This window comes from Apteryx mantelli, chromosome 19 (assembly GCF_036417845.1).
Source record: "Apteryx mantelli isolate bAptMan1 chromosome 19, bAptMan1.hap1, whole genome shotgun sequence".
In the NCBI taxonomy this organism is placed as follows: Eukaryota; Metazoa; Chordata; class Aves; order Apterygiformes; family Apterygidae; genus Apteryx; species Apteryx mantelli.
Window position 1 is genome coordinate 10,912,414 of NC_089996.1, and position 22,474 is coordinate 10,934,887.

General features: G+C 39.7%; 2 protein-coding genes across 10 annotated transcripts in view; one reads left to right on the forward strand and one right to left on the reverse strand.

Moving 5' to 3' along the window:
- MBTD1 (mbt domain containing 1) overlaps nt 1–9,506 on the reverse strand; it is a 36,426-nt gene extending 26,920 nt beyond the window's left edge. For 2 of the 8 annotated variants that reach the window (XM_013953135.2, XM_067308562.1), the window contains exons 1-5: nt 9,459–9,506; nt 3,573–3,774; nt 2,352–2,485; nt 1,264–1,378; nt 1,085–1,167 (exon numbers count right to left, since the gene is read on the reverse strand). In XM_013953135.2, coding sequence (XP_013808589.2) covers nt 1,085–1,167; nt 1,264–1,378; nt 2,352–2,485; nt 3,573–3,726 — 486 coding nt within the window. In that variant the 5' untranslated portion in view covers nt 3,727–3,774; nt 9,459–9,506. Of the gene's footprint in view, nt 1–1,084; nt 1,171–1,263; nt 1,379–2,345; nt 2,486–3,572; nt 3,775–8,579; nt 8,633–9,458 lie in introns of those variants that run through there. The other 6 variants (XM_067308563.1, XM_067308558.1, XM_067308559.1 and 3 more) reach the window with 5 other exon arrangements.
- A 2,767-nt stretch (nt 9,507–12,273) lies between these two features.
- On the forward strand, nt 12,274–22,082 carry UTP18 (UTP18 small subunit processome component). 2 transcript variants are annotated; one of them, XM_067308294.1, is made up of 14 exons: nt 12,274–12,576; nt 12,715–12,845; nt 12,949–13,044; nt 13,703–13,782; nt 14,028–14,113; nt 14,665–14,790; nt 15,680–15,854; nt 16,181–16,281; nt 17,714–17,804; nt 18,113–18,236; nt 19,191–19,365; nt 19,991–20,133; nt 21,112–21,171; nt 21,938–22,082. In XM_067308294.1, the coding sequence occupies exons 1-13, from the start codon at nt 12,292–12,294 to the stop codon at nt 21,134–21,136; spliced, it is 1,638 nt and encodes a 545-aa protein (XP_067164395.1). In that variant the 5' UTR covers nt 12,274–12,291; the 3' UTR covers nt 21,137–21,171; nt 21,938–22,082. The 2 variants fall into 2 exon arrangements, with proteins under 2 accessions (XP_067164395.1, XP_067164394.1); XM_067308293.1 differs by having other exon boundaries at nt 21,112–22,082.
- Nucleotides 22,083–22,474: the final 392 nt, after the last annotated feature.

The following is a 22,474-nucleotide window of genomic DNA, read 5'->3' on the forward strand; positions in this document are numbered from 1 at the left end:
ATTCGCAAAGCTATACTAACGCAGGGCTCTGGCCTCGGCAATAGGAAGGCCTCCAAGCATAAAGGGTGCTATTCAGAGAGTGCCAGCTGCCAAGGGCCCTCAACTCCTACTGATTTATGAGATGACAGCGCTCAGCACGAATTCCAGAACTTGTCAAAAAATAAATTTCTCTTTTCCCTTATGGACAACTTCTATGAAGCAAAATGTTTATTTCCAATGTAATTTTCGGCAGATAATTTTGAGCAAAATAAAACTTTTGTAAGAAGCTGAAACACTTCAGCTTTCAAAAAAAAAAAAGTATCTGAAAAACCAAACTTTCTGTATGAAAGTTCTTACTTAATCTAAGAGACATGGATTTTACCAAACACATTAAAGACAGATGCTGCTAAGTATTTTCCTCATCCTCTAGCTGCATTCTGTGAAGACTGAAGACTTTTTGTTTGGAATTTTTGTAATACTAATACAGAGAAGAAAATCAACTTTTTAAATTTCAGATTTATAACAAGCCTTCATTTTCCTCCATTTCCATACCACCTAGCAGCACAACTGCTAGGGAGAATCACACTAAAAATTAAGATTAAAAAAATCCAAACCCCAAACATGTGATTGGAAGATCAGTTCTACATGCTGGAGCAAGTCTGATTTAATCTAATCTTTTGTAACTTTACCTGGTATTTGCATTTTCTGGTTGGTTTGATATACTCTATAGTGTATTCCATGATTTTTTGCATTGAATGTGGGGAAAAAACTTCACAAGTTCACAGAGTCGTCCTTTTACTTTTTTCTTTGTTAACTAAAGCATGTATGATGAGCAACTGATGGTGTTCAGAATGGTTTTAAAGGACAGAAAAAAACATACATATTTAGCTTAAAAGTAGTCAATCTAACAGAGTTTACAATGTAAGTCAGTTTCCAAAGTTATGATGCACGCTTGAATATGAACGTACTGTAAAAATGAATCAAAATATTATTCACCTTTTTTCCTGATTAAATAAAAAATATATGTATCTATATATATCTATCTACATATATCTATATCTCACACACACACACGCACAGAATAAACTTACTAAAAAATACTTACATGTTTAAAACACGTAACAGGAGCTGCTGTAAAGCTATTGCTATTGATGTAGTTACCCCAGCTGAAACCTTCCACAGGGACAGCTGCTAAGAGAAAGTTATTTTATTTAGGAAACTGCTAATAAACCACAAATCTTGCACTACCAAGAACTTGTTTTAGCTCTGTTTATACGCCATTACCTGCCTTAGTCTTTGCCTGGTTTTGTAAAGTTGCTTGATACTGTGCATATGCTGCTAATTTAGCCACTAAGGGTTGTTTTTGTAGAACTTTAGCCTTCTTTGTCGGAGGTTTACCCTAAAACAAAAAAAGCTAAGTAAATAAAGTCTTTCCAAACTCCCACCAGAAATGTATATAGGTCTGTGGCATATTCCTCATGCTATTTTGCAAAAATCACTGTAAAAAATTATAAAATGTATTTTCAAAATAATCTGCCAAGCATTTTTTTTCTGGTAGATATAATGCTTAAATTAGAATAATACAGAATGTAAGTTGACTAATGAAGTACTACAAAGCTACAAGCAATATTAAAGAAACTTATATACATGAAAAACAGTATCAAGAGAATGCCCAAAAGATTACTTTTGTACCAGTATTCCAACTTCAAGAGCATACAGATTCAGTTGTTCTTTATCTGAAAAAAGATATCTTCTAAAAGCTGGTTAAAAGGAAGAACCTTTAACCTAATTCATACCAATGCAATTTCTTGGCACTGGTTGCATATAGCAATGAGATATGATAAAATTGTATTTCCTGACATTTCCATTTCTTCCCCTGAATGTTACAAAAAATACTTTATGATTAGTTGATCGATATTCTAAATGAATAGACCAAAACTCATTTTGTAAATCTAATAGTTACTTAAGAAAACCCTCAAAAACATAAGACAGCAATGCTAAAGAAACCTTTATGCTCTCTAAAGCCAGAAAGCATCTTGGGGGTGAAATACATGGGTTTTCAAATGACTACATATTTAGATTGAAGATGTTTCTTTTTCTTGCAGATGTAAGCGGGCCACTGCAGCAAAATTAAAATAAGGAGTCAATATTCTCTGTAATTTGCTCTGCTGAGCAAAGGAATTTGTTCAGCAGTGATATGGTTTTGAGTTTTAGCTTACAAAATTATTTACGTGAAAATTTTAATGTGTTCTTGAGAAACTTGATTTAGTTATTTTAAAATATTGCACCACATTTAATTTTGACCAAACAGATACATTTTACAAACACAGACTATGACAAGTATATAAAGAAAATGGTTTCTGTACCGCTACCTGAAGCCTGGCCAGAATGCTGGCCTTCTTGGAGTTTGATGAATAGCTTCTAGAGCACGACACGCTACAGAAGCGTTTTGTTTTAGAGTAAAAAGCATCACGGACACCAACCATTCCACACATCTCACATGTAGCTAATCAAAGGAGAGAAAGAGCAAAATGTTAAAAGTGTAATAAAGACTTCAGTAAAAAACTCAGAACAAAGATGACATGCAAAAGGTCCTGTAGGTGGCACCACCAAGCTGAGCAGTTTCTTAGGGTTTGACCCTGAAGAGAATTAAAAAAAACAAACAAACAAAAAACACTTAAAAAAAGAATAATTCCACCAATGTCAGTGAAACACTACGAACCTCAAGTTCGTAAGTGAAATGGTTTCTTCTTTCTTCTATTAATTTTACCATTGGTAGAAGTGAACAAACCAGTTCAATCAGCTACAGCCAATTTCTGTGTTTTCATGGTCCTTCTCAAAGAAACATCTGCTTTGAATCTAGGCCTGCCAATCCGGATTTCCAAAGTGAAATAAAATCAGACCTCTGTTGTGAATCAAAAAATTAATCTATCCAAAGTACCCTAAGCCCATCAATATCCTCGTTTACCTGTAATCATATGCTTTATAAGCTGACAGCATCTCCCACTGAGTTTTTCTACATTGAATAAAACAGTGTTTGCGACCCACTTATGCCAATGAGACAATACCAAGATTCTACCCAGAGAGAGCTCTACTAATCAGTATTAACTCCGGCCAAAATATTTTTTCTGTGATGGCAAAAGCAACCTTCCTTTTTTTCCAGAATACTCTAGTTCATAGTTAGTGCACATTGAACAGGTATATACTGACAGACTTTAGGAAGCAGTGGTAATGAAGTTTTCCTAGTATAGAAAGAAATTTAATCTTCATATATTTTACATACAGTATAAAGAATAGAGAGAATACCTTGACATCTTCCTCATAGCTCAAAGGCCAAAAAGAATGTACATTAGACATGCATATACAAGTGCATTTATACCACATATATTTGATGAGAGGAATAAGAATTCTATCTTATTTCAGTTTAACAAAAAACAACAACAAAAAAACCCAGAACAAATCAAACAAACCCCCCCCCACCACCACCACCCTACCCTCACCCAATTTGCCCAACATTTGGGTTTGGACTCACACAAATTCATAACATATGCTGAAAAACATAAATGGCAAAGTCTTTGTACCCATGTACTTACCCATGCCAGATTTGCCATCTGGATAAGTATAGACCTGCCCATTGTTCTTTATAATTGGGAGACTGGATGGCAAAGGAGCAACTTCTTCTTCGCTTTCATCTGAACTGGAGCTGGTGCTGGTGTCCTCACTACAACTATCATAACCGTCAAACATCCCGAATGAATCACGTCTTTTCCTTTCTGCTCGTGAAGTATGCTCTGTCTAAAAATTAGAAAAGAAACACACCACAAAACAAACAATAGCAGAGCATTCCAAATACAAAAATTCCAAAGACAAACTTGAAAAGTTTCAAAGGTCAAAATCAGCCTACAAATGTAGATGTATTACAAATCGGTGTCTGCTCTGTCAACACAGAGGTATGGACCACATATTGCCAATTAATGTGCTCAGTAGTAGTAGAGTCAAAAGTAGCCAATGCTTGGTATTGTGATATACAGGAAGAAAAAATTATCTCATGATCCGCTGAGAATATGCAGTAGCAGTCCATACATTTCTTTTCCTTGGATCTTCAGAGTTCATTAATCCTGGTGTGCAGAATAATGACAGCCACACAGAACTTGTATGCAAATGAGCATATTCCAGATGGCTGCAGCCAATTTCACTAAAATTCATTAATCTGAGAAAGCTGTGCAGAGAAAGGACAGTTCAAAGATGACAACACTATTCTAGGGGTAAGGAAATGAGAGCAGAACCCCACTCCCACTGGCCTGTGGGGTTACAGATAAATCTCTTAGCTGCCTATGATTCAGTTTCTCACGTGTGAAACAGGAGTATTTCTCTACCTCACACGGATGTTCTCAGGATTAATACATTAACAATTATGAAGAGCTCAGTTACTATGGCAATAGGGTCTGTATAAATACTAAAAGATAGAAAGGTGATTAATTTGCTACTGTCATATACCAAAAAAACCTGTTACATAAGAGTTTTCCTATAACCAAAAATCTGAGGTCAAGTGGAAACTTACAACTTTGAAGAACGTGTAACAGTTAAGCAATTTCCAGCAAAGACATTGAAGGTGCATAAACAATAGATTAACTGATGTGTTTTTTCTGATGCACATTCAATATATGCATTTTAATACAGTGACATTTTTCACTTCATTACTATTTTACACACCTCTGTTGAAACAAAACTAGTGCTAGATAAGTGAGCTGCCTTCATTGACCTAAAAAAATTTTTTTTTTTTCCAAAGTATTTCCATCATTCTGACCAGTATCTATTTAGGCTGAGAGGAGTTAATAAATGAAGAGAAGACAAAGAAAGAAATTCTTTCACAGAAGCACAAGTTAGGAGAATGAAATACAGCAAGAAACCAAAAAGAAATATCAAGAATGCCTTTACCTCTACCTTTTTTCCAAGAGGTAATTTTATTTAAAAATCATTGTAGACAGAAAAATAATGTGATCAGACTTTTCCTTCTTAAATTGCATTTAGATTCACAGCTTTAAAGATTTCATCACAATAATTCCCCAGATCCCTTTCCTAGAGGGTATATGCCTGAACATCTTTATTGTTGGATCTCATCCGAGCCTTTTTCTGCCATTCTGTCATGCCATCCCTTTATTAAAATATTTTCTGTTCTCCCTTGCAATCTGTCTAAATCCTATTATAGAAGGATTTCCTCATAGTCAAACAGGAAACCCGATTTCCACACTGACCCAATCCCAGCATCTGACTTAAAAAAAACCCCAACAAAACAATAAGCACAAAAATGAGGTAAACAAATTTAACACACTTAAAGTGTCTCCAAAACCTAAAAATGTCAGCCTAATGTTAATCATGCACACACTCCCCACTCAACAATTCAAAATTATATTAAAACTAACCAAAACTTAGGATAGGGCATAACTTGAGATCTTCTTGAAGCAACTGACATCTGCTTGAAGTAACCGGGATGACAGTTACAGTCATTAGAGGAAACATTGAATGATGGCAGAGCAAAACCAAGTCCTGACCTGCACTGCTAACCAGCCTCACCTGTACACTATTACTGATATTATAAGCCAACGAGATGCAAGATAAGTTATTTGTTTGTGTGCGCACATGTGTGTAAATTAAGCTAGAAGTTGAACACAACGTTGCCGTGGATACAGTGTTCTGCTACCAGTACCAATAATTTACAGATCAGAACACGAGCAGGAAGGCCAACGTTTCATAAGCTTCATAATGTCTCACAATATTTAACTTTCTTTGACCAGAGGATACAGCCTCTGCTAAGTAATAAAATGCAATACTGTATTAACCATTCACAACACCAACACCAGAATACCATGACGCCTCCTATATTAGTGGGGTTTTGGAGTCTACAAACAGGATCATCTTCCTCATTCAGCTGACTTATTGTCTATAACTCAGCTGATCTACCTCACTGAGAGACCAGGACCTCATCTCACGTAAAGGAGGACTCAACCCTTTAGCGGAGGCTGCAGGAGGAGGTAGGGTTGGGAATTCCCTTTCTCACTGCAGACTAGAGAACTTTGGACCCATGCAGCAGTTCTGCTGCACTCTGCTGACCCACTTCATTGCTAGAGGTAGAGAAGCTACCAACGCAGAGAAAGCAAAAGGAGCACAGCCCATTGCCAGTCCCTCCAACCCCCAGGGCCGGAGCAGGGAAGCTCTGTAGCCAGCACTGCTCCCACTGCAAGGGGAAGGAGAACAGAGAACGGACGGATGGAGGAGAGAGGAACAGGCTGGAGGTCCAGTGGCACAGAAGGAAGACAGACTGCTCTAGGGAAGCTGAAGCAGGGTGCGAGAGTACTATTGCAGGTACCACAACAGTACCTTTGGCTCCAATTTTTTGTTGATGTTCTTTGGTATCACATACATTTAGAAGTTCAATATTACTGCCAAGACTTATTTGCCAAAATAGCCACAGATGAGAAAGAAAAAATTTCTTATAAACTCTCAAAAGAGGTCTCATTTACCACTTCATTAACTTTGTATTTGGACAAATTGTCCTAATTCAAGTTATGAGCAACTCAGTAGCTTTGTTTATTCTTTAAAAAAAAAAATACTGTAGCTTTATAAAATGTTTTTATTCAAGCTTTTGACAGAAAATGAGCATGTTTACTGGATAATTTACTTAGGACATTCTTAATGTTAATTTATAGTTATTATCCAGATTGTAATTCTTAGGAAATTACTCAAAATACATTTTATGAAACTTGAAAAAGGTATAGTTCTGCAACAGAAAAACACCCACAAACTTTGAAACTAAGAAGTACTTTGTGTGCAGAAGTAGGTGAAAGTTAGGGAAGGCAGCATGTAAACACCTATGTTGAAATTTTGTTAGAGCAGACCAAAACATTTCCAGTTTGATAATAAACACCACTAAGGTTCTTTTCAATACACAAGGAGAGACAGCATTGGTAGAAACCAGTGAACAACTTGCGGAAACTCTAATAACACTTCCCGCAGAACTTAGAGGTCCTATCCCACTTGCAAAGCCTGTCCAATGTTTGAAACAGAAAAAAGCTGGGGCACAGCTCAAGGGTCAGAAATTGCATCCTTACACAAAGGGCAGGATATGAAAAACCTACTCTGTCATATCTTGCTGCAAGACAGCAGAACCTGGTTCCCATGGAGTTCCTGTGGCCACTGCCTCAAACAGAACCAAAACAGACATGAGGCAGCTGCTTCTGTAAAAGCAGCAGCTTGCAGTTCCTGCTGAGTTCTTACAAGTGATGTGCAGCAGCCTGCCTTATCAGTCAACTAGCAATAATTTGTCTGTCTGACACAGAAGCACCTAACCATGGCACCTGCAGGACCTCTAGGAATGGAAGCCTCAGAAGGGGCAGTCTATTACTGTGCAAAACAGATGTTCGTACTGAATTTTGAGACATGCTGCTGATGAGAATGCAGCCCTTCCCCCGAGAAAGCAGCATCATAGTTAAAGCATGAAGGTGGCCTGTCAAAACCACACAACTGGGGGTTATGACTATTAGCAGAAAGGGGTTAAGCACAATGTTTACATTTACACACTTCAATAATCACCATTTGATACAGTTCCTTTAAAAAAATCCCCTTTTTTCCTGCCAGAATAACAGTAGCGGTAACTTGCTTTAACAATTACCTCACAGTAAGATCAACCCATATGGTAATTCACAATGTATTTATACAAAGACAAAAAATACTTTCTACTCTTTGGAGCTGGATTTAGCACTAAAACCACACTGAGGAGATTGCCTTTCCCTCAAAACTGAATCAGATCAGTGTTCTTCACCTATTAACAGATGAGGGAATAGCATCCTGCCTGTCTGCAAAACATGCTTTGAGCAGGAGTCTGGCACACAGTAAAACCTAGATCTGTGTAGCTCTGGTCAACAGCAAAAGAGCAGTAGTTTAAGTAACTAGGGCTAAAAGAAAATCTACTACTACATTAAGAAGAAGCAATACACAAACAAAAAAATCAGGCCAAACTTTTGGGTATACCAACTAAGACTTATTTTCCTAATGAGATTACCGGTTCCTCAACAAGAAAGATTTTTAGACAGAGCAATACAAAGTCTAGGATAAGTGGGACTGGCAAATGAGTCTGTAGGACTATTTGCTCGGGGGTTTTCTTGCATAGTTTTCTTTATTGAAGGGATGGGTGGAGAAAGGAACTCTTAAGAACTGCTTTCTTATTCTGTCCAACTTCCCATTTTCCTGTTCTTCCTCTCCCCTCTGTGAATACTTGGCAACAATGTATTTTTAAGAAATACTCTTAATTAAGGCATTACACAAGGCAAATGCTACGATAAAAGAATACAGTTAAGGAAACCGGTTTCCCTAAAATCACGAAGGCAATTCTAAACAGATATGATAAATAACTTGTTTTTCATTCCCATAACATACAGTGTTGTACAGACAGTTGAATTTGGTCAGCATGTTACAGCAGATATTCTTTGAGTGCAGTAACTACTCTTCCAGAATAAAAACTTGTTCAAGAAGGGTAAATGATGTATGGCTACAACACACACACAAAAAGACAACTTAATGTTAATAAAGCATCGAATACTTACTCAGGAAATTGCTTTAGTGTCTTGATGAAGACTATGCTCAAGTATTGGCAAAACTTTTAAGAAAATGTTTTGAAGGGGAGAACTTGTTAGAGAAAATACCCCATTAGGCAGTAACTAAGTTCCTTGCCTCCAAGTAAGTGCATCTTTGCCGAAGGAGGACGATACAAGAGTCATAGGAAGGTTTCAACCTGCTCAAAACGTTTATTGTTATTACTGAATCAATTTGGTACTTGAATTCAGAAAGGCAGCAAATTAGAATTTTGACAAAATACAAGAATGGCAGCTTCACAAAGGTCCACCAGCACCTATAAAGATAGGCAATGCATCACTTGCTATACTCAGAGCTAACCCCCAGAAACATGACAAAAGTACGGACAGATGGCATTGGAGGCCAAGGTCAACAATGAGGTCATCATAAACTTCAAGTCAATTGTATGGGACAAGATATATTTACTTCAATTGCATCTCCTTATCAGATCACACATTTCCCACAGCTTACTTCCAAGTTGATATTTAATTTGATGCACAACCTTTGTTTTCAAAAGTTCATTAATGTTTTATGCTGCAAGTTTAGTTTTAGCTCTGGATTTCAGCATTAAGGCAACAAGAAGACAGAACTAATTCATTACAACTGTTCTGAACTTCATCTAGCCAAAATCATTTAGTGTAGTAATACTAGCTTGCCCCCTGTGGTACCGAAGAACTAATTGCGTCTCATAGCATGACAAAAAAGGAAAATTCAAACATGGTACCAATTTAAAGAAAACATACTTTCAGTTTTCATTAAAAACAAACAAACAAAAAACCCCAGACCTAAACATCTTGGGATTCCTGGAAATCAGAACCAACCAAACTTACTTTTTTATAGAAGCAACTCACCTCTATCTGGAAATGTGCCTTCCACTCTTATTACAAGTAAAATCTCAGCTGGAAAATTACAGAAATGTTTTTTCCTGTCTCTTCATTTGCTATGTATGACAGCATTTTGTCTGAAGCCAGTTTCTGCTGTTTGCCAATGGTTTTGTCCATAGCCTCTTCCCCAGGGGGTTTCACACAAGAGGGGAGACTCTTTTACAAAAAAATATATGAAATTAGCAGGCATTTGGAGGGGCGAGGAGATGTAATATCTGAAATATCTGAGTTTTGAGAAAACTCAAGATGTGTTACAAATTCCATTACGCTTCTACAAAACCCTTACACACAGGAGTATCTGGAAGACATGAAGTCTAGAAGTCAAATACTTGGTTTCAAACAGTGCATTACCATTAAAAAAAAATATCAATTTAAAGGTTAAAAAACAAACAAACAAAAAACCCCAAACCCCAACCCCTGGAACACCTGAATTCCTTCTATGTGCCCAGGGCCAGATTCAGCAAAATATCACACTTGCCCAGCATGTACTGACTTACCTGAGAAATGAAGGTATGCAGTAGCAGTTTGTAGAAGGTATCAAGAGCCTTGCAGAATTAAATCAAATTTTAAAAGGTAAGAAAAATGAAAGCCAAGGGAACTTTTGTACATATTGTCATCGTTACTGCTACAGTCACGTAGTTCTTTTGGGAACCACAGTGAGGAGAGAACCCTCGCTTTCAGCTGACAACCCTGTTGCACATGCACTACACACTCTCAAGATCAAGATCTAAATTATTCTTCAGTGTAAACAATGACTTGCCGCTAAGGAAGAATACACCTCTGCTGCACTTCCCAATAACTTACACTACTCGCTTCCCCAAAATGATCCCTAGTCAGAAGTAACTAGGAAAGACTACTAATCTACCACGTTTGGTTTTTGTTTAAGAATATCATTGTTTTAGGTCCCATTTAATTTTCCAGATTAGACTTTCTTCTACATTTATTATTCCATTCCTTATGGATCAAAAACAGGCTGTTATAAACGACTAAAAAAAACCCTAAACAAATAAATACAGCATCTGCGACCTGCAAAACAGCCTTAATTTGAAATAGAGAAGGCTACCTGCCGCTTTCAAACCTGCAACTAGTTTTAGAAGTGAAAAGATCACAAGGGCTGCCACCCGCATTTTAAAGCACTATTTTTAAAGGAATTACTTTTTCACATGCAGTAGCTTCTACCATAATCAGCATACGTTTTACAGTGAGTTTTTTTTTTTTTTTTTTTTAAGGACACACTGGACAGAAATTTCTCCACTTTAGAACACTTTCACCGCCAACCCGAAAGCGAAACTGGTTTCGCGAGTTCATTGCTCGCGCTCAGAACAAAGTCAAAACATCAACAAGCGTAAAAAGGATATTGACGGGGCAACTGGCGGCAAAGAGCCCGCAGCTTTTGAAGTGCCAGGACTAAAGAATATCCTGAAGCCCTTAAAACGAGCGCGACGGGCTGGCTAAGTCCTCGAGGGTTGAAGCGCAAGGGGAAGTTACTGAGAGGAGCGACAGCCCCCCGCGGGGACGCGCACGGAGCGGGTCCGCGGCGCTCGCTACGCGACAAACTGAAACTTTTTGTCGCTGGCCGCCGGCAGGGACACGAGGAGAAGGGGAAGCCCCGGGGGGGGGGGGGCGCCGCCGGACCACAACAAAGCGGGAGCCGCCGGCCGCCCGCCTCCACGTGCCGCGGATGACAGGGCTGCGCCGGCGGCGGCTCCTGCCGGGCCCCCCGCGAACTCGGGGCGACGGCGCCGCGCCCGCAGCGAGCCCCGCCGGGCGGCCGCTGCCTGCCCCTGCCCCGACCCCCCCCCCCGCCCTCCCGGCGCTGCCCGCCCCCGCGGGGGCTCGGCGCTGCTCTCCTCCCACACAGGTGCCGCGGCCGGCCCCGCCGCGCAGCCCCCTCCCCGGACGCGGCAAGGAGGAAGAAGAGAGGGAGGGGGTCGCTCAGCCCCCCCCCCCCGGCCCGGCCCGGCCCGCGCCGCCCCCCCCCTCAGCGCCTCGCCACAGCGCTGCCCCCCGCCTCAGCCCCCCGCGGCGGCGGCGGCCGCAGGACTCACCAGGTCCTTTGTGTTTTCCATCAGGCCCTCATGGGCAGGAGGTGCCCGCCGCCTCTGCCCCCTCCCCTCGGCTCGGCCCCCTCCGCCTGCCGCCTCCCCCTGCGAGGGGCCGGGCCCAGCGGGGGCAGGAGGCGGCCTGCAAAGTTCAGCCTCTCACTCAGCCGGAGAAAGAAATTCAACTCCCTGCTCCGGAATATCAACAACATTAGCATAACCGCACTGCGCACGCGCGGCGCCCGGCCCACCGCGTGCTCTCATTGGGCTCCCAGCTGTTTGGGGCTCCCTCGCTCGCCGTACCCCCCCTGGGCGAAACCACTCCGCAAAGGGGGGGATCACCGCCGCACCGGAACCCGAAGGCTAAAAGCGGCCCGGAGGGGGCTTGCTTTACCTTCTCGCGGATGATGAGACACGGGAGGTTGTCGCCGGGCTGCCGCTGGGGAGCGGTTATTGTCATACGAGGCATGGGACCCCTCTATGGGTGCGATGGAGCGACCTGGCCTCGGACCTCATCACGTGAAAGACGCGGGGGGGGGAGAGGAGCAGGAGGAAGGGAAGGCAAAGAAAGGAGGTCACGTGACAGCGCCTTGAGTGCGGGGCAAGCGGGCCGGGTCACGCGGGCGGAGGAGGAGCAGCAGCGAGAGCCTATCACGTGAGGGAGGGGCGGGGCGAGGCGAGGCAGAGGCTATATAAGCGGGTCACGTGGGCGGTGCGCACGCGTTCCGGTTCCGGCTCGCGCAGCCCTGTGAGGAGCGATGGGGCGCGCGGCGGCGGCGGCTCGCGCGGGGGGGCAGCGGCGGCCGAAGGTGGCGGCGGCGGCGGCGAAGAAGAAGAAGAAGAAAAAGAAGATGGCGAAGCAGCTACAGCCGCTCGCGGAGGCGGCGACGCAAGAGGCGGAGGAGGCGGCGCGCCGCGGGCGGCACTTGCGGGCGCTCTGCGGGGCGTCGGGCGCGGAGCGGGCGCTGGAGGAGCTGGTGTTCGGCGACAGCCTCGTGGCGGAGGAGGGCGAGTTGCTGCAGCGCCTGGCCGGGCCCCCGCCGGTACGGCACGGCCCGCCCTGCGCGGCGGGAGCGGCGCCTTCTCTCGCCGTCCTTATCCTCCCTCTTTCCCGCCGCCCCGCGGAAAAACCTTGCAGCCTGCTCCGGCTGGGTTAAAATGGCCTGTTTGGTTGTTTTCAGCTTCGTGCTACCGAGAGGGGAAACCTTCTGAGAGACTCCAGCGATTCGGAGGTGGAGAATGAAGCGAAGGATAACTTCTTGCCGTCTAAGAAACCAGCCTGGGTGGATGATGAGGATGAAGCTGAGGAAAAGTAAGCTAGAATTTGTAGGTAGGAAGTAAAGATGATGCTTTAAAGAACTGGCATAAGTGACTTCAGTTTAAATGATCTCCCTATTCCTTATGTTTTTTCCTAGGATTGATATGACCCACAGGTATAAGAAAGATATGATGAAAAGTGATGCTGAGAAGACACTTAGTAAGAAACAATTTAAAAAAAGACTTCAAGAAGAGTGAGTTTCATTAACACTTCTGTAGCTACTTTTGTTAAGATATGATATTTGCGTGTGATATTCAAAATGCCTTTTCTCTTTGCTGAATTTATGTGGACAATTTAAAGTTATTGTTTCTCGCAATATTTGCTGTGTTTAAATCCAAGCAAATATTAAGAATAGCAAATAAAGCTTGTGAATAAACTTTTCCATGGACTAATTTATTTAGTACTTGTTTTAGTAGAGATGTATGAACTTATTTGTTTTCTAGGGAGCTCTATCAGAAAAATTCTTAAGTAGGATGATGGAAGATAGTAATTTAGACTAGGTGATTGGTTTCTACTTAGTAAGGTATGTGAGAAAGAATGGTCTGAAATATGAATATAGATAGCAGAGCACTACTTTAGATGCGTTTGGCTGTCTTGGTATTAGCGCATATAACTCCGAAGAACAGTGCTTTCATGTTTAGCATCAATTGTGCTTTAGTTTCATGTTCTATGAGTCCACAAAATACACTAATAACACTACAAGTGAAATTGTGAGGGGGGGAAAACTTGCACTGTGGTTTAAGTGTACGTAATCTTGCAGAATTGAGACTGACTGTCATGTAAGTATGTTACCCATAGAAGGAAATCATTTTCTCAAAGGCCTTCCCCCATCTCCTGTTTTGTCTTGCTAGATTTCAGCGAGCTATGGGAGGAGTTCCTGCCTGGGCTGACAGAGAAAATAGGAAGAAATCCAGAAGGACTGCAAGTGATAGTAAAGAAACTCATTATGAAGTTATGATTTTAGTATGCTTTTGTCTGCTTGGCTATTCAGTTCTTTATAAAACAATTAATGGTGTTTTTCCAGTGTGAATAAGGTGATAATATGCTGGATAAATCAGCTTTATCCATTTAGTGTGCTTTTATTTCTTTGATTTTTTGCCTCTGTGGGGAATTTGTAGGTTGTGATGTGGAAATGTTTGTGAAATCAACCTTTTCTATGTGCTTTGTTTTAATGAGGTGATAGTGATGAAGATGATGATCTGCTATGCAGGACTGGCAATTTTATATCAAACTCAGAGTCCCTGCCAAGAGGTGTTTTACAGGTAAAGGCAAGCCTACTTTTACCTTATTTTGACCCCTATACACACTTTGACCACTTTGCTGTTTGAGCAATAATGTCTCTGTTGGTGACTGTGTGGATTTCTTGTGTGGGTTTTTTTGTTTTGTTTTTTCCTATAAGTTGAAGACCTAAATATTTACACTTCAGAGAAATTGGGTAGGATGTATGGAATTCTCCCACAACTCTGAGGCTACTGAAATGGTCATTGATACAGTGAGAAATGCTTACTTAATTTGACAGCCTTGAGTTTCATATACTATCTGATCTGTGTTCCAGATTTGTTGAAATTTAACTAGCTTTATATAGACTGTATTAATTTAGAAGTCAGTAGAAAAGTTAATTAGCTTGTTATATCTATGCTACTGTACTAAAGCAGCTTCCCTGACTTATTGTGTGTTCTGCTTGTCTAAGTTGTTTAAAAGGTCAGCCTAATGTGTGAGGTCTCTTCTTTTGTAGAACAAAGAGCAATTAAATTGACTACTCATCAGCATAAGCAAATATGTTTTTTTTTAAACTGCTTGGTCTGTATTATAGATGAAGAGCTGCTTGCCTGCTAATCAGGAACGCCTTGCTGGGGGAAAACTGTCAACAGTGCAGTTCCATCCTTCTGCTCAAGTTATCCTCACCGCTGGACGCGATCGATCTGTGTCGCTCTTTCAGGTGAGAAATTCTAATGTATACACTGAAAATAGCAACTGACATTGAATATTTTTTAAAATAAATATATTTTAAGTAGCTTGGGTGGGGTGGAGTTGCTGTGTTTTCCTTCCCCCCCCCCCCGTGATGGCATATGCATGTTTTAGGAATTGTAATGTCTTTGTGCCTAGAGTGGAATTTGCTTGGTTGAAGGCATTTTGTTGGAACAAAATTTCATCAGTGACCTCACACTAACTGCTCATAGAGTATAGGCAAATTAGTTCTGTCCAGGTTTTTAGTAAAGAGTGTTTTTTTGTTGTTTTTTTAATTAAACATGTTTGGTTTCAAGGTCTGTAGTGACTGATGTGGTTTTTCTCCAAGTTTTTTGTTTAAAAAAGTAGTAATGTGAGGAGCAATAATACTTTTAAATGAAAGCAGAGAGCTCAAAGCATTTTGGGGGTGTAGAGACTGTCCTGCAGCAGGAAGCTACTGGTCCTGGAATTCTTCTGTCCTGTTCCTCTGAAATGTAAAAGTCCGAACTCTATTCAGGGACCAGTGAAATGGTCAAAGACACAAGTCAAGCTTGACTCTTACAGGGCTGCAAGAAAGAACAATGCAAAGCAAATGGTGCTGAATAGGAAAGCATAATATAGTTGATAATTTAGTTGAACAAAACATGGGCACAGCAGGAAGGATAAGAGGTTTGCAGTATATCCAAGGAAGATGGGAGTGCCTGAGATATAGGATGAGTGAGAGCCAGGTTGTCTGTAGATTGGGAAGATAGGGAGAGATAAATGCTTCAAACTAGCTTACCTTTTACTGTTTGTCGCTTGTATTGGCTAGTCAAGATTAATTTTCTGTGTAAAGAATACTTCATATGTTCCTTAATGTAATAATCCATTTTCTTTTGAAGGTTGATGGTATAAAGAATCCAAAAATACAGAGCATCTATTTAGAGAGTTTTCCAATCTATAAGGCTTGTTTCAGTGCTGATGGAGAACAAGTTATAGCCACCGGTACTCACCATAAAATGTTCTATGTGTATGACATGATGGGTGGAAGTATTATTCCTGTACATCAAGTAAGAGGTATGTTTAAGTGTTAGTACTTTAAGTGTCTGGGTATAGTTGAAATTGTCCCAAATAGAGCTGGCATATAAACTAACTTTAAAAGAAAGTGCAGTAGACTTTGGTAGGGTTACTTGTCTTCAGTGATCTTTACTAGTGTGTTTAGTTTTACTTTGGGTAATTGTCACACAAGCTTAAGGTTGAGTTGTAACTTTACTGTGACAGCCTATTGCAGAAATGAAAAGTTGAAATGCGGCCAGGTCTTACTTGTATTCATCATAGGTCTGAAAGCTGAGGCAAAAGAATAAGTCATGCTAACTTGAAGTTCTGAATCCCTCTTTTTAAAGGTATGGAGGAGAAGTTTGTCAAAAATTTTGAAGTGTCTCCAGATGGATCATTTATGCTTCTTACTGGAACTTCAGGTTATCTTCACTTGCTATCAATGAAGGTAGGGTTTTTATCATGACTCACTTTGCCTCAGTTTCTTGGTACCCTTTGCTTCCTGAATCTGCTTGCTTACCTTTAATCTGAAAAGCCATCTGTTTTTTTGGTTAAAACAGATGTATGACACATACTCTGACAGCCTCAGAAAATGAGGTATTGTATTAACTGAAGCTGTAGCTTCAGAAAATGATTTTTGAGTGTCTGGAAATGTTTTGCTGACTACACAGTTCTCTTTGGGACTGGTGATGGAGCTAAGGCCAGGGTTTCATAGTTTTTTTTAAGCTATCACTGGAAGAGTCATGTCTGTCTGTTTTGTTTCAGCTGGTGCACAAACACTGCTGACAAAGAATGGCCTCAGCATGGAAACAGGTGGCTGAGGGTGGAGGAAATAGGACTGCTTTTTTTGGGAATTATGGTGGTGTATGTAGGTCTACCGTGTTCATGAAACATGCCAGCTCCTGTGGTTCATAAAGCATATAGAATTTTTCAGATAGATTTAAAATGTCATTTGATAGCAGCTGGATTTGTTTCAGGTTTTCACTAGGAAAAGTATTCTTGTCAAAAAAATATTCAGTTCTGTTATGCAATAGGGATTTCCCAGTGAGGGAGCCAATGAGCCTTTACTGAACTAGCTCTAGTTGTAAAATAAATGGGGTGTACATGGATCTCCATGGTCTGTAGGTAACTTGGTCCTGAAAGAGTGTTAATGCTGTTCTTTTATTGTCAGTTTAGCAAAGATTTTTGTGGGACAGGAGTATGGAAGAAGCTTTCTTGCTGATATTTTTTCTGTATGTCACAGCACACCTGTGAACATCAAACATTCCTTGAATGCTGCATATTAAGCCATGACTTTAAGTTCTAGGCAGCCAAAAGGAGGGGGTAATGAAATGCCTTATTGTCATACTAATTTATTCAATAGCCTTCCATACAAAACACGAATCGGAATAGTATTTGAGTCCTGCCTGGTGCAGAATACAGGAAATTGATTTTTTAAATGTAAACTTAAAATTCATTTGAAAAGCATTTTCAAATATAACATGCTTCTGTTATCCCTAAAATGTTGGTTAACATGTTTTGAAGACCTCTTACTGGAAACTTGTTGCTAGATCTCCTTTTATAAGTAGCTCTTTGTATTCTTACAGTAGTGGAATTGTAGTGATGAAGACTGATGTATTATTGTTCATGAACTAGTTTACCTTTGAAGAATCACTGAAATAAAAGCTTTATTTTGCTTCACCTCTTGCAAGTCTGTGCATAAAGAGGTTCTTCTTTCTGAGGATAATACAGGATTGAAGCTTAGTTCTGCTAAATTCAGTAGGAATAGAATTCTTAAATGTCTTCAGTAAGTGTGCTTCGGGAGTCAGGAACACTTCAGGCAAGAAAATGTCAGAATTGGAAGAATCTTTATTTCACTGCTGTTAATCTTTGTCCTACAGACAAAGGAACTGATCAGCACTATGAAAGTAAATGGAAGATCCACTGCATCTGCTTTCACTCCAGACAGCAGCAAAATATATACATATTCAAGTAAGTGTTCTCGTTAATAGCACTAATTCCAGCTACACTTAAATCACAGAATTCTTTGCAAAGCAGTTGTTGTTTTACAAAGTAAATTAAAATATTGTGCCAGTATCTGGTCTAAAAGTATAAGCAAGTGGTCAGGCATGAAGATGTATCCTATATGCTTAATATGCTTTTTGTTTAATACCCTACATTTCACATTGGTAAACAAGTTAACAGTTATTTTTTCTGAAATTTACTTTAACAAAATATGCAAATCACCGTGTTCTGTATACATGGCTTGTATGTAATCTTCTGCTTCATTTCACAACCAGAGGAAGGTGAAGTTTTCATTTGGGATGTGAAAAGCAGGAAGTGTCTACACAGATTTGAAGATGAAGGCTCTTTGGAAGGCAAGTGTATCGCTGTTTCAAGAAATAACCAGTATGTGGCATGTGGGTAAGTTACTAAATCAGGTTGAACTTCTTAATATCTCATTCTGGGGCTTTTCAGTAAACTCAGTCATGACTGTTAAGAGTGTAGGAATGTGGAGTAAATTGAGTTTTAATGAGGCTAGAGGTGAATAGGTGAAGGTTGTCTGTTTTGTGATAGCCATTTATTTTATTCCATGTTTATCTAAAATACCATAACAGATTTAATACCAGTATCACTCTTAATGTATTGCTATTGCCATGTAATGGGTTTAGCAGTTAATTTTGAAATGCAGAGTGAAATCATACAACTTGTATATTATGAATGTCAAGCTGTGTCTTGTTCCTTTCCCCTTTTCTAGTTGCCTCTTTCTTATACTCTTGATTTGGTTCCTTAATAGCATATTAGTATTCACAAGGGTGCATTGACTCAGGTGAGAAAATACTGCTTGAAAGTTTTTTCCAATTATAGTTGTCAAGAGGCAACTTAAATTGGCGTATCAAGTCTTTTAAATGAGATTAGCAACTATTTTAGAATTCAGTATGTATTTTTTAGCCTGTTAAAAGGATATTTAAGTGGAATTGGGTTGCATAGAGCTTAAAAATAACAAACAAAAGAACTTTAGCTCTCAGAATCTTTGATACTAGAGTTCTTACTGCTTTGAATTCATTGTATGTTCTACTGTGGTAGTTTGCTTACTAGAAAAAAAAAAAAGCATTTTAATGGATGTTAACCTATGTATGGTTCCAAATTTTTGATTGTAAGAAATTGACCTACCGAGAATCTATATTGGTAAAAGTATGTGTCTTTATACAAAAAACATTTATCTTAACACGGATTTTCTGTTTGTATTTTACAAACTCCACTAAGTGTTTTATTGGAAGTGATGTTTTTTAGTTGAATGGTGGCTGTAGATAACAAGGTAATGTGTACTGTAAATGCTGCTACTTGATATGGTCTATGTTAATTTATCCTCTTTAGCTCAGTTTCTGGAGTCGTAAACTTGTATACTACTGATGTCTGTCTCAAAGAAAACAATCCTAAACCAGTTAAAGCCATAATGAACCTAGTTACACCTGCTACATCTGTGACCTTCAATCCCACAACAGAAATTTTGGCAGTGGCTTCCAATGAAGCTGATGAAGCTGTCAAACTGGTATGTTCAGCTTCTTCATTTAGTGCAAGCTTTTTTGTATTTTGATAAAAATGTTCCCAATGACATAATGAAAGTGATAAAGCAGATGCATACACTGCAAAAAGATCAGCTAGGCCAAGCAGATCAGGACATGTGCAAATGCTGTACTGTATATCTGTAAGAAAATACTGTTTTGTTTTTTTTCCTTGAAGTTGTTAAGATAGCATCTTATCTAGTTCAACTCTTATTTTTCCCTTTTTAAAAAGACCTTTTTCAGTGTGGTAAATATAATGACTTAGCCTGCAACAAAGTGAATTTTCAGCACCTCTTGTGTTGTATATGTTTCTCCTAGCTCAGGATTTACTGTCAGCCTTGTCAGAATTCTGGCCAGCGTTGAAACTACTGAGTAAAACTCTAGTTCGAAGCTTATATAAACTGCTTAATGTAGTTACTCAAATGACTTAAAATGACTGGCACCACAGTGTGTTCCCTGCACTTTCTTCCTCCTTGTTTCTCTAGTACAGCTCTATCTAGAATGGGGTAGAATAGCGATAGAACTCAGTATTTGAACTTAATGTTGAGCTTATGTTATTTGGAATTTTTGTAGTTTTTCCATATTTACAACTAATTATAACTTTCTTAATAGGTACACATTCCTTCATATACTGTATTCTCAAACTTCCCAGTGTTCAGAAGAAAGCAAATTTATCTTACTCAGTCTATGGACTTTTCTCCCAGAAGTGGTTTTTTTTCTATAGCAAATAATAAAGGCAAAGCTCTATTGTATAGGTATGTATTAAATTAAGTTCATTAATTCCAGAAGATGTTTTTTTCTGTTAAAGTGTGACAATGACTGATAAATCGATGATGTTTGACTTGTTCTGAATTTGACCTGATGACTTAATCGTGTGGGGAACTGGCTTCCCATTCTGGAGAATGAGCCTTTGTCTGATTATAAACTGTATGTTACTGCAGGCATCTCTATTAAAACTGTCATTGTCCTTTGAAATAACTAGGACAGAAAAAGCCAGATATGAGGTGTCTGTCCCTGACTCCCTTCCCCCCCGAAAGCCATGCTTCTGTAGTAATATCCATATCTGGCATGGGTTTGTTCTAGGTGTAAAAGCATGACAATAGTATCTTTAGTGCTCGGGTTCAATGGGATTTGAAGGTTTCCTGCACATGCTGGATGGTGTGCGTTTCTGAGACCTCTTGTTTTATTCAGAGAACACATAGGAATAAATGTATTAATCTTCTTGCCAGGTGACAGTAATATCCAAAATCCCAGTTTTCATGTGGGCCATGAGCAATCTCAGTGACTGACTTCTGATTTAGCGTAGACTTAACTTCTCCTTTCTGTGAGAAGGGAGAAGTGGAATGGTAATAACTCAGAGCAGGATATATTTCCTTCTCTTTATAGCAAGTTCTTCAACTTTGTGATGCTTTAGAAACTTTGTATTTTTAATGTGCGAATTACTTCAGATTTATGAAGTCTGATAGGGAGAGCTTACAAAAAGATTTAAGACTGTAAAAATGTGAATAAATCTTAATTCTCCCTTATTTGAATTTGAACTGCATACTGTAATAACACTTCAAGTAAATCCAGCATGTGGATGGTTACTGTCTTTTACTATGCATGTATTTCCGATTAGTTAAGAACACTTGGGGTGACACTACTGAATACTTGTTGCTGCTTCATGTGGTCTTTAGTCAGCAGGTTGTTGAAAAGTTAAGTCTGTCTCAACTTTGGTCTCTCTCTTTTTTTAGGCTGAAACATTATTCAGATTTTTAAAAGAAGATATGGGAGAGAACTTGCAAGTAACTCAGGTATAAGTAATGCTAAAACTGACAGCATTCTCCTAAGGAACCTTGTTTTAATTTTGGTGCCTCCATCTTTTGGGTGGCAACAAGAGGTTCTTACTACTATGTAATCTGAAACTGTCCTATCTGGATTGCTCATACACATAGGCTCCAATTAATGGGCAAGTAAGCTAAGCAGTCCCTTTATAAGAGTTTCCATACAACTATGAAAAAGACTCAGGATTGTCTTGTTAATCTCCCCTCTTCTAATAGCAGGCTACTGCTCTGTATGCTACCGTCGTACTCCTCCAGGGAGATGGTAGTTCAACTAAACTTCTGTCCGATTCTGACAACAGTTTTAAAAATCTGGATATATTTAAACCAAAAACTTGGGCAGTGACATAAACCAGTGGTACGCTGGCAGATATGTAGCTTGATCTTGTTAGGAGCAAATGTAGGTGTGCCCACCCAAGTCTGCATAGTTGCAAGCTTAGATTGCTTAAGTTTGAGGCATAGCTTGTGTTCAGACAAGGATTCTATTGTACAGTTATAATCTCTTCATGGAAAGGAGTTGAATAAAGTAGTTAAATAGCTAATGCCTAAAACTGGACAACCTATAGCTTTGCCAGTAATGCAGTATTGCTGTTTGACCCAAAAGGTTTTCATGATTGGAAGCTAGACTGATTTGGACTGGAAGCAGTTAGATCTCCTGCATGTGAATCTTCCGTATAATTTTGCAATGGCTAAATGTTCCAAAGGTATTAACAATCCTCTTGTACCAATCTTTCCCCAGGTGTTGTAACCTGCAGCTACATGTATGCTGACATAGTCTGCAAAAAAAACCCTTGTTGAATTTTTTTATATGGAAGTTCAAAAATACTAATATAACATCCCTTTTGTGAATATTGTTACTTAATAAATGTACTTGATAACAAGTTTCCGGTCAAATTGCTTCAACTTTCTCAATGTTTTGTGTAACCAAATGACTGACTAGAGTTTCAATGGCTGTGTCTTCAAGAAATGCTTAAATGTCTTTAGTTATTCTGAGAATATGAAGTATTCTGACGCTGACACTGAAAACACTGCCTTTGTAAACTGCAACTCTGTTCAATGTATTGAGCTTTTACATCTTATACAAAGTGTGTTGAAATTTGGCCTGTGGTTCCACAAATGTTTTCCCCAACAGGCTTTGCCACCAGCCAAGTTCATTTGAGGCTGGATAAGAAACTAATCATTTTGCTGATGGAGGTTATGAATCCTTCTTTCCACAGGAGCAAAGCAGTAACCTGAAATGCTGTTGATGCAGGTTTATAGTTCAGTCTGACTTCAT

Coding starts and splice junctions, on each gene's coding strand:
- UTP18 (XM_067308293.1), top strand. CDS start 12,292: ATGGGGCGCGCGGCGGCGGCGGCTCGCGCGGGGGGGCAGCGGCGGCCG. Junction 12,846..12,948: donor GAGGATGAAGCTGAGGAAAA/GTAAGCTAGAAT, acceptor GTTTTTTCCTAG/GATTGATATGACCCACAGGT. Junction 13,783..14,027: donor CAGAAGGACTGCAAGTGATA/GTAAAGAAACTC, acceptor TGTTTTAATGAG/GTGATAGTGATGAAGATGAT.